Source organism: Nestor notabilis, unplaced genomic scaffold (assembly GCF_000696875.1).
Source record: "Nestor notabilis isolate BGI_N333 unplaced genomic scaffold, ASM69687v1 scaffold5395, whole genome shotgun sequence".
NCBI classification, from domain to species: domain Eukaryota; kingdom Metazoa; phylum Chordata; class Aves; order Psittaciformes; family Psittacidae; genus Nestor; species Nestor notabilis.
The window spans coordinates 1-12,574 of record NW_009927772.1 but is presented as its reverse complement, the minus strand read 5'-3'; the positions used below and the strand labels follow the sequence as shown (position 1 = coordinate 12,574).

Genomic DNA, 12,574 nt, shown 5'->3' with positions numbered 1-12,574 from the left:
GCAGCAGGTGCAGTTGCCTGGGAACTTAATAGACTTGATAGCGCACACTTACTGTTTTACACACATGGATATCTACAGAAACTTCCTCTGCATCTCTTTCACTTTTGAAAATCCTATTGAGTTAATCTGGGATAACATAAGAGAAACAATGAACCATTTGGTCAAATGAGTGAGTTTATGCTCCTTACCAATGTTCATTATTCTTCCTCCCCTTATTTTTCGCTCTGCAAAAAATGTGTTGTTTCAAACTTTGATGGGCCTAACAAAAGCAATTAGATCTTTCTGGTGTTACTCACACAGTGACTGGGGTTGAAAGGGCTCTCTGCATCTCTGCATGCCACCCAACGCCCTTGCTCCAGCACGATCAATTGGATCCCATTGCTTAGCACCATATCCAGATGGCTTTTGAGTATCTCAGAGGCAGGAGACTCTCCAGCCTCTCTGGGCAACCTCTGCCAGGGCTCAGTCACCCTCACGGTAAGAAAATGTCTCCAGATGGTCGGAGGGCACCTCCTGTGTTTCAGCGTGCACCCACTGCCTCTGGTCCTGTCACTGTCACCCTGGGCACCACTAGGGAAAAATGTCCAAAACCAGATCAGATTTTTACCATAATTAGGCAAAGACTAGAAGCAGAAAAATAGTCTGGTTCTTCCTAGCCCTGCACTAGCTAAGAACATTGATGTTAAGACTTTTCATTCGATTTCCTAGGGAAATGGTTGTTGATCTCTCACACTATCTGTTATTTCCTGTAAACTTTTGAACATGTCAGCCATTTTCAACCACATTTAGAGCCAGGTTCACAGCTTCAATGGTAAGAGAAAACATCAAAGTTTTAAGTTTGAGTCCTTTAAACTTAAAAAAACCCCAAAGTAGCAGGAAATTAATGGTTAATTGGGACACATGACAAGCATAACACGGCTCCTTTTTTTTTTTTTTTTCTTTTTTTTTAATTTGGCAGTAACTAACACAGTACCCAGACCTCTGAATTAATCATAGCCTGCCTTTTCTTGCCTGGTATTGTAAATGGAATTACACATTTAATGAGCACAGGCAATTCATGCAAGTCCATAGGAAACCAGGCTTCGTTAGTTCTGCACCCCATGGGACAGACTCTCTTTTTCTTGCAGCAGCTGCTTTGCAGTATGGAATTAAACTGTACTTGCCTTAATCTAAACTCTTCTATCATGGAGTAACAGCATCTCTCTACAAGTTCTGCTTTGACTATACTGGTTTCCACAGTGTTAAATGGTGCAGAAAGTGTGCATAAGCAGAGCTATAGTTAAACACATGTGAAATCACAAGCCCTCTGCCATAAAATAATCATCCCTAAATCAGAACATGTTTGAATTTAGAAGTAGTCAACCCATTCTAGCAACTTGTACTGATTAGGCAGGTAAAATGGTGTTGAGGCATTTCTTAGAGGATATGTAATAAATGAAAAAATAACAGACTTTTTGAGCTTCTTATCAGGAGGGAAGGATGCAGACTGTAAGAAAAAAATGCAAAGTTGTATCCTTGCCTCTTTCATGCTAATTAATGCATTCAGAAGCTGTACTGAGAGGAATTTAAACTCGTGATAGTCATAAGAGAACAGATCAAAGAGAAAAAAACAGACCAAGCCAAGGAGAAGAAAGCTGCACATGCCTTTCAGTCAACAGGCGGAATACACATCTGAAGGAGGTAAGATCTGTATTTTCTTATTCTATGTGAAATTTGTTGCTTTAGAACTGTCTCTAAGTGAACTCCAAAAATGTTCTGTTTCCTTTATATTTATACACTTAAATACACTTTTTATACTTCACCTGCGCAAGACAGGTACATTAGCTGAATACTATCAAGTAGGATCTGTTCCGCTCTTTAAACGACAGAAGAATTACTATTTGCGGATTTCTTCTTCACCGTTTGATCAATTAGATTTTTAATTGTTCAGACGTTTAGCTGGATGATTATTTCCTTAAGATTGAAAATTAAGACTATAATACAAATTCCCTTCACATCTAACTGTAAATTGTCAACAGACATAAATTAGCAAAATCATCTGAAAATGAACAGATCTCTGAACGTTTATGCTGGTTGAAAACATGGCCCTTGAGTATTTACAGGCAATAACAGAAATAATGAAGCTTGTAAGGATAATATTAGTTTTTCTTCTTCTGAATAGTTTTTCTTGTCCAGGTAAATTATCTTTCTTTCTATATTCCTGAGAGATTTTACATCAGAAGTCAGCCATCACTTAGTACCTAAAGAAACCATGCGAAGTTCTTCTCTGTTGCACTCAGGTGCAAATGCCTTGATGTCAGAGGAGCTATTCAAACATAGACTATAGTTATGGTTTTGAGTTCTGGATTAAATCGTGGGAGTTGCATATGTATATGGATCTTCTTGATTGTGAAGATATCTGATTGTCCTGCTTCCCTAAAATGCTCCCATTAAAAAAAAATTTTGATAATATGCTTTGAAGATAACAAAGCATTTACTGCACTGAGGCCCTATATTTCTACCTTACAGGCTTGAGCAGGACCAAGCTCACAACATGCCCAGAAGAAACTACCATACAGATGGCAACTTTTTCAGAGGGAAAGGACATGGCTATCTTGCAGCAGAAGAGTAAGCATAAAGCAAAACCTATGTTAGCATGTAAGCTGGTGAAAAACATTTACATCGAAAGAAATGTACGAAATAGTATATCTGAAAAAGTCACTGTTGAATATAGATGGAGTGTGTTTTAGCTATCCTGTTATGTTTGTCATTGCAGAATCAATAAGAGCCCTCAAAGGTTAAGAAAAATCAGAATTGCAGACTTCAAGAATATAGAGTTTGGTCATATGATGATAAGTCATTATCCTCTATAATAAAATTACCAGGTTTATTGAGGCTTATGTAGAATTTTCTTCTGAGGCTGTTGCAAGGTGATCTTTTCAGTAAGTTTAATCTCCAGATCCATATACCTCTCTTCAGGACCTCAAAGGGACGTTGTCTCACCCTAAAGAATAATGTAAGTGAAAAGCCCAGAGAAATGGAAAAATATCATCAAAAAGCAGATAGAGACATCAATGCCATACAAATGTGACTCTCAGTAAATTAAGTGGATGAGACTCCACTTAAGCAGAACTAATTCAAGCTAATATTTGTTAGTTCTGCTGACAATAAAATATGTTTGGTCTTGGATTATTAGACACACTGTCCTATTGGTGATATATTATTACTTTAGATAAGTATTTCCAGCGTCCTGGCAATATATCTATGTGAAATGTGCTTCTGCTATTGGCTTAGTGTCCCTCAAACTTGTGACTTGTGCCACACACATACAGCAAGATACATGCTCATCCCTGGGCACAGAGAATAAACAAAGGGGAAGGCTCTCTCATTGTCCTTCCAGAGCAGTTCAGTTCTCCAAAATCTGGCTGCTGATGTCGTAACACTTGAAACTAAACACTCTTACTTCTAACTGCTACGAATTCCAGTGTCTGCAAGTGTAAGCAGTTGTTCTACGTATGTGATGGAAAAGTGACTATCCTTCCAGTACCAAAAGGAGCATTCCAGATATAAGCACAGATTCCTAATAGTACAGCTGCAAGTTTCACTGGAATTGCAAGACATTGCATGCATGCTTTTCATACTAGCCTTTTGAACAGGTGAGGAAGGAGTTAGATGACAAACACAGTTAGAATCACCAACTCCAGAAATTAGATACATTCTGGGGAGGGGATACATGCTAATCGACTGCTAAAACTACAGAGAGCATGAAAAGCAGAAAGCACTTGGTGTATGTAGAATGTAGGAAAGGCAGCAGTTGCTTGGAGTAGGCCCTCCAAGTTTTAACTGTGCTGGGGACAGGAACAAAACCAGTGGAGACATCCTGTAAGTGTGAAGATCAGCTGCAACAGGGCTGCAACAGGAAGCAAGTCAATGCTGTGAGCTGTATTCTTGAATTAAACAGATCAACACAAAGTCTTGAAAGGGCAGGAGCAACTTGCAAGATTTGGGTACTTGTGAAAAAGAAAATCCCTTTGGCTCCATGGGGCTTCAAGCTTCCAACAGCACTCAGGCAGTTCAGATAAAGAAACTGCCTATTCTGCCGTTCTAATCTTTTTGCATCTTCTTTCAGGGTTCTTGGGTCACAAGGAATCGCTCCTTCATGACACATTGCAAATGATAGCAAATAGATATAAATGGTCTCTAATAAGTCACATACCCAGCTCCTCAGCGCCAGTGGAAACACCTGGCAAAAAAAGAAAAAATCCCTGGAGGGCAACTGGACAGATGATACATAAAAGTGTGTTAGAATGTGTTTGTCCCAACAAATGTGGTCATTTTTTTCCCTGCCCTCCCCTCTGTTCCCTTTAAGCATTTTGCAGACTCTTCTGTTCCCGAACAGTTGAAGAACAAACAACATGGGGAGTGAATTCCATATGTCTTACAAGGGAGGATACTAACACAGGAGAAGGGGTGTGTTTTGTGACTAGGAAACTTGCAATTACTTTATCAGCTTTTCTGACAGATAGTGCAACCATGCTGTGCTACTTCTCCCATGTCCCTGGTAAGCAGTGGGAAGGATGTCTTACAGCACAGTTTGCAAAGCCTAAGTTACCTAAAATGGCACAGTGACACCGACACTTTGCCTAGTATGTCATGGAACAAGAACTGAAGAATTATAGAGCTCTATGAATAATTCAAAGTTTCTTACTCTGGTTTTGAGGTTGTATAGTGTTTTATGTATCCAAAACCTCCTTCTGTCACCAGCAGTTGTTGCAATATGATGCAATTAGGGTACATTTCTCAATACTTGCTGCCTAGAGAAATCTAAGAAATGAACATGAGCTGTGCCTCTGCAGGTGTGGCATTTATTAATTGCACATTCTCTTCCAATATTGCAATGCAGGGATTGTTTTTAGAAGCAGTAGTCACTGGTAGATTATTATCTTCAAACCAATGTATTCATCATTTTTAAAATGCTTAAGAACTTAGCAGAAAATTTAACTAACTGTTTAGTCTACGGAGACTGGCTGAAGTTATTTAGAGTTCATCTATTTTCTGAGGTAGATTATGCTCCATGCCTTTCTCTGATAAAAGGGTACTGATACAAACTACAAACTTGATCCCATCGTTTTTGCTCTCAGATGAATGCACCTACTTCTGGTGTCATTTTGTTTTGCTTTCCCAACAGAGCCCTGGGTATTGGACTCTTCATTTTGGTGCTGGCAATTTTACTTATCTTTGGCTGCTGGTATTACAAAAGACGTAGTGGCTACAAAAGTCTGCGGGTAAGCACGGCAGCTGGCATTGTAGTATGCTGTGTATGTAACATATTATCACTATTTACATTACGTAAGTGCCAAGAACATTGAATTTGTAATAGGACATCATTGTCTCAGGCAATATATACATTGACATATACATAGGTAAAACGACACAATGTGAAATGCAGCTTGCCCTGAAGAACTTGCCAGTCAGGCAAAGGGGTAAGAGGAAGCAGGAGCAGAGGAAAATGAAACCAGTTGCCTAACTTTGCCCAACACAGTGGATGGATGATTATATTATTATATTTAATACTTAAACAAAACCAAGATGTTTTCTGCGTATTTTCATTTACATAAAAATAACATTTTCACTACTCATAAGACTTAGCCCTAAATAAAAACAGATATATTTAGAGTAAACCTGGGAAGCAAAGAAGAAAAATAACTGTTACAAATAAGTAAATACTATGTTATTGTATGGGTGATGCATGATTATTTGTATAAAAGTTGAATTGCAATATTAACATACAAAAAAGCAGGGCAGGTTTGAGGTTTGCTTTCTAAATGCTACTAAAAAAATTCTACTTTGTGTCTACTTAAAATATATTTAAAAAGGTACAATCCTTCTTGTAACTTCTGTTATTAGAAGTCTCAAAGCTTTATCTTTGAAGTTCTGCTCTCTCTACTATGAAAGAGAGGACTTTTAATCTAAGTTGAAAGCTTTATCCAATTATATGTTTTATAGTAAATATATTTTATTCCAATAGTTTGGAAAAGATGTGACTATGTGGAATTAAAAATCATACCTCTCATTTAAGTCAGCAGACCCATTTCCTTGCTGTTTCTGATAACTCTGTCTTGTTACCTTTTCAGTGATCTATCCTATACATGTATCAACTGGCAGAATACATAAAACCTAAATTTTCATAATGAAATGTTGCAAAAGTGAAGGTAACACTCAAAAAAACTCTTCAAAAAGCAAACCAGAATTCTTTCATGACTGCTTTGTACATCATGGCAAAAAGCACAATCTCTTTTTTCATTCCTTCTCTTCGAAAATCACTGCTTCCTGGTTTTGAAAATCAAACTTTTGTTAGGCTTTTTGGCTAGGGGAGAGGTGGTACAGAATGTATACAAAAGAAATGGTGGAAAAATAGAAAAGAAAAAAGTTGGAAATTTATGAAAGAAATGGGTGGGATAAAAAGGAGGTGGCATTCAGGTATGTGAGAAGGTCAGTTCCTACAGCAACCCTGGACCTAAAATGCTTTATCCTCATTTTTCTGGCAGTAAAAGTACAAGAGAGACAGTATGTCTCAGTGGAGACAGGAAGAATAGGCAGCTAGATAACCTCTCTTGGTGGCGCTATGTCTTGCCCTAGTCCTGCATTCTAATTCCTAGTGTAACTGTGCTGTCAAGTATTAAAGAATGCATAATGTTCTCCAACTTCACATTTGCTTCTTTCTTTTCATCTTCCCTGTATTTCCTTACGATTTGTCACAGAGCAAAAGCTCTGGTGTGGGCACAATACGAACCATGGTAGGTGAAGGAACAACACTGGACTGCAAAATCGCTCTGCAGGAGTACAGAAACTTTAATTCTTTGGTAAGTTGCAACTCAAAGTTGCATTTATTTACAACACAGTAAAACATGGTGAGACAATCTATCTCGGTAAACACTTGATGATTTCTTTCTTGGGGTGTGCTCTCTATATTAGGTTTTCAATGCCTCTACATTAACTTTAAAAGTACTATTTTGCACAATTTTTTTACTGGGAAAAGTGTTTTTTAAATCTCCTACTGAAAATTCTTCTTTTAAAAGGTCTCTTCTTTCACCTAGCTTTATTCTTATGTTTTACGATTATTAAGTTTTATGATAATTATGCAATCTATCAGAATGTTGCAACACGTCAGTGTTGAAATGTACTGAACAGACACCTCCCTAGCAGATGTTCCATTTGCCATTCTGACAGACAACAAATGGACTGTTTCTGGTATCCTATACCCTGACAAGGATTGTCAGGGAACATTATAAACCTTTAAGGTTTTAGCTCCTCTAATCATTACGGAAAGATGAACAGTCAAACCCATAATTTTAAAAAAGTTAAAGTAATTTAATTGATAAATATATATGTCAAGTTAATGGTGTGTTTAATAGTTTTAGAATAGAGAAAAGGCTGATGTACAACCAATTTTAAATAAGCTGCCCAAATTGTTACAATTTGAAATAAGACCATGTACCTATATCACAACTCTTAAAGAAACATTTCAATACTGTCCTGAATTTTTAACTAAACAAAAAACCAACCAACCAACCAAATTTCTGTCAGATTCCTGTCCTTTTAACACTGAAAATTTTCACTTTGGATGAATGATACAAACAAAATTAATTTAATTAATTTTTTGAATGAAAACCAAAGAACGTATCAGCAAAAACTAACCTTGTAATTTTTTTGGACCTCAATTATTTTTTCAGTCTTTCACACACACATTTTCCTTACCACAGGTACCTGATGCTCCACCAGCTTATGACAAAATTGCTGCAGATCACTCACCTCCACCTTATGCACCATGATAACATGAGATCTTAAACTCTAAACATACTGATTTGACTTCTTCATGCTCCCTCTTAATTTCCTGCACATGCTTAACTTTCTTAAGGCTAAAATAATTTTAAAAAATTCACATGCTTTCACTATCAGTTGCTGGAATTTTTGCTTCTTAGTTTACAGACCTGGCTCTTGACAAGCCTCAATAAATCTGAATGTGCTGCTGGTTTAAGTTTTTCATTTCCTGTCATCAGACAATACACTGTACTCAAGTCTGGGGATCTTGCATCCTTCATAGATCTACCAAGAGTAAGTACATACCATGGAGTATCAAACAGAATAGAAAGTGCTGGCACCTTTGTTTTCATCTTCCTGCTTTATTCTCTAAACTATTCCCTGGAATGTAATGTACAAGAATCTGTCATAAAATGGACAAAACCATTTGATTACATGTTCCTCCATTAACCGGCAAAAAGTGACTATGTTTTACAGCAGGCTTTTACCTCACATCACCTGTTTATGTACTTGTAATGAAATAATTCCTCACAAAACATGATCCGGGCAATCCAGGAATATCTATTTAGAGTCCATGTTATTTTATACTAATTACTGGGTATAGTGATGATGATCTTTAGTTTCCCTCTGGCAGTCTTGTAAGAAAGCAAAAGAACTTGTCAGATGCAGAGCTTTATGTGTCATCTGTTTCTAATGTGATGAAACAAATACAAGAAAATGTGTGAAGCCCATGTTCCTTGAAGAATACAGGAGACAGCAGACTCCAAGATATACTTTCAGACTGACAGAACACTAGCAGTAATAGTAAACAAAGAATTGTGATACACACAGATTAGGCTACATACATTTAGCAGTTATTGTTTACTTAGCCTGTTTTGTTATTGTTTACTTGTCAGATTATTACTTAAGATTATATGCTGATCAACACATTTTTACGCAAGACCTGAGATCTCACAGCAGGAGGCAGCTACAACTGAACATTTGTTAAAATGAAAAGTAGTTACAGAAGAAAACTATTCTCATGAAACGATTAACTGCTAATAGTAAAAAATCCAGTTGTCATCAAATATGCAAACACAAACACTTTAAAACTAATGAAAAAACTAAATAAAAGGGAGATTTACTTGCCTTACACAAACTCCATGTATGGTGATAAATAATAAGACACAGTTTTTTTGAAATGTTTCTTCTTTAATAAAAGTGTTTATATAGATTAGTAAACTTAGATACTTGTTAGAGGGTAATAAATATCTAATTTCTGTGAAAGGTTATAATAAATATATCTGGGTTTATAAATTTAGTTGCTATTTGTATTTAGAAATATGTGTCATTTCCAACATACACCTTTAAGGAAAAACTTCTGTGGACTTCTTGAGTGACAGGAAGTAAAATACACAGGAAAATATACAAAATGCCATCTTATAACTAGTCAGCTTCAGAGATGCAGAACACAATGTCTGACTATTTTTTTGCAGATTTGGTAAGCTAAAGCTCAAGGCTAATGATCTTTAGCAACTGTTTACTCTGTAATTCTATCCTGGGGCAACATCCTTTCGAAAGACTGTGTGGTGCTACAGTTGCATCGAGCTGACATACCTATTCATGGCTGAGAAAAAAAGTAATTTCTATAAAGATTAATTACTATAAAGAAGTGAAGTGCTTAGGGTTCAAATAGTTTTACTTGATCTCACGCATTTTTCAGTCGTATCAGCCTTAAGTATGTTACCAGCCATTTCAGAAGCTCATGAGAATGTTAACACTGACCAAGTAGAAATACTAATTTTTTTCCAGAACTGTATAAGGCCAAATTGTTGGAATTGTTCAGCAGCCAGAGGTGGAACTGTTGAACTCTGACATTAACTTATAGATACTTAAAGGATAGGTAAGCTCTCTTGGAAATCTATCCTGCTCTCAGTCTTCCCATTTTTCCTCCCTGTGAAAGCAGTATTTATTTATAGACACAGTTAGACAGTGGTCTCACATTTTACTTTGCGCATAGAAAGAAGAGCAAGAAATAAAGGTTCATAGAATTCTATGTCATATACGTGGAAGCTTCATCAGTTTCACTAAACACCCTCACAGATTCCATTTTCAAATCTAACTCTATACTGAATGAGGGTACACTGGAGAGGCTGACTGCTGATCCATTAAAAAACACCAACAGAGGACAAGTCAGAATCTGAAAGCCAGAGACTTGTAGTTGCCAAAGATGCATGCTGCAAGAACAGGCTACATTACAATTACCTTCAATATTACACTCAATCACACTGCAATTCATTAAAGACAAGCTAAAACTTTCTAGGATGTCTGTCCTCTTAAGAAGAAAGAGAAACTTTGCAACTACCACACATGGAGGATGTAGTATAGAGTTCTCAAATTTCCAGGAAAGGCTGTTCTATTAGACAGTCATATGCCCCCAGAATAACAAACGGTCACTAAAATCTAGATTTATAATTTCTCTGGTATGGTTATGTATGTACAGAAAGGGTGTAAAAGTCAAAGATCTCCTGCTCCTCCTTTTTTACTTGCTTTCCAATCAGGCTGCTATAAGGTGCCTTGTATTACAACTATAATTCTCAGCAGACATGGTATTTGTGCTTTATATTCTTCCACCAAATGAGCAAATGAAGAAACCCATGGTAGCTTGAGTTCTCCTCAACTCAAGGAGATTGAGATGGGAGATGGGATGGTGATGGGATGCTGAAGAAGTGAGGTGGCTTGTCATAGCTGGAGAATGAAGCTCTGCTTGCTACTGGTCTGCATTAAACGGCTTCTATCAGAGAAGTAGTCACAGTGTTATCAAAGTTTATCTGTAAAAGAGGAGCTTACCAACATCTACAGCTATGCATACAACTATCGCATACATACAATGAACAACTTGGAAACAAGGCCTTTCATTAATACAGCATGTTTTGTTCAAATCGGTAAATTACAATGGCAGCAGCAGTTGCATTGTCTGTGTTTGGATTCCTGGTATGATCCTTCTGGATCATTGTTGTGGTTTAAGCCCAGCTGGTAACTCAGAACCACGCAGCCACTCGCTCACTCCCCACCTTCTTCCTCCCCCCATTCCTGGAGGGATGGGGAGGAGAATCGGAGGAATGTAACTCCCACGGGTTGAGATAACAGCACTCCACTAACTAAGGTATAATACAAACCACTGCTGCTACCAGTAGTAATGATAAGAGGAATAAGAAGGGGAGAGGATACAATTTCTCACCACTCACCGGCCGATACCCAGCCCGACCCGAGCAGCGATCTGGGCCTTCCGGGTAACTCCCCGCAGTTTATATACTGGGCATGACGTGCTGTGGTATGGAATACCCCTTTGGCCAGTTTGGGTCAGGTGTCCTGCCTCTGCTTCCTCCTGGCTTCCCCTCCTCCCTGGCAGAGCATGAGACTGAGAAAGTCCTTGGTCGGAGTAAACATTACTTATCAGCAACTAAAATCATCGGTGTGATCAGCGTTGTTCCCAGACTGAAAGTCAAAAACACAGCACTGCACCAGCTACTAAGAAAGAGAAAAAGTGACTGCTGTAGCTGAACCCAGGACAATCACATATGGAATGATGATTAGACGATGAATAGATGATCCGTCATCTACTTCTCAAGTCACAAGACCCAACGTAGGCTTAAAAGGCTCCAGAATATTGGTCTGCCATCCCAGCCATTGCAAGAAGATAAAATGCAGCTGGTGCTGTTGAGTGCAATATTCCTGGCGTTCTGAACCATGTACCAAAACACTCATGAGACCAAGAGCCATAGGGTATATACTGCATACATCAGAGAGCTATGGTAAAAAAAAAGTACCAATGACTTTCCTCAGGAAGCACTTGGTTTATTGGAGCCTCACCAATCCAGTGTAACAGGACTGGCATATACAGCTGGTTGCCAAGACATTCACCTCAGCAATCTCTGGTGGTTTAATACCTGCTGCAGCTGGGAATGTAGATAGATTATCTTGGACTCAAAAAGTGTATTAACTATATTGCTTGTAATTTTTCAGTTAAACAAAACATTATATTTTGATTCATGTTTATGTCTAATATTGGTGAAATATCCATTATTTTGCTGGTGTATGTCCATGTACTTACATGACTTAAGAATACCTTCTTGCCTTTAAAAGCAAGGTTATTTTCACTTCTTAGGTAAAAAGAGGTTAACAAAATCCTTTGTGCTTTGGAGAAGTAGCATTTACTTGTTTCTGCTGACTACGTATTAAACTGTAAATAAAACTGAAAGGCTGTTGTATGTTCACGCCATTTCACTGAACATATTTTGTTGCCTATTAAATCTGAAAAGTGCTTGAAAGTCTCCAGCGTTGTCTTTTGGCCACATACCAGCACTGAACTTTACATACAGTAATAAAGGTAAACTAGCAGCAGGGGAGATTTTAAAAAGATATTTACAGCTACTATTTGCACAACACATGCACACTGACAGCTGAAAACCAGCCCTTGTGCACCTTATGGAATTGACCCTCTGTATTCTGTATCCTTACTCAATCCTCCAATTTTCACTTTACTTCCTTTTCCCATAAAACCCTTGGCTCAAGGGCAGGCTGGTTTCTAATGAAGAGAAAGAACTATTACTTCCCTTGCTCTTCAAGACATTTTGTCCACATACGTTCTACTCTTGGGCCAATACATGACCACATTTTTGAGGGTAGCAGTGTTCATAAATGCTTTGTGCTAATGGAAATATGAATGACAGACCCTTGTCCATGTCATCCTCATCCTCCCTGAGCGAGATCACGGAGAAGACATGAGAGTGTG

The 12,574-nt window shown here is 37.8% G+C and overlaps 1 protein-coding gene across 1 annotated transcript; it reads left to right on the top strand.

The window, feature by feature from the left end:
* The first annotated feature begins 2,533 nt into the window (after positions 1–2,533).
* Positions 2,534–7,811, top strand: MLANA (melan-A). The gene is made up of 4 exons (XM_010014196.1): positions 2,534–2,607; positions 5,168–5,264; positions 6,741–6,842; positions 7,743–7,811. The coding sequence occupies exons 1-4, from the start codon at positions 2,534–2,536 to the stop codon at positions 7,809–7,811; spliced, it is 342 nt and encodes a 113-aa protein (XP_010012498.1).
* Positions 7,812–12,574: the final 4,763 nt, after the last annotated feature.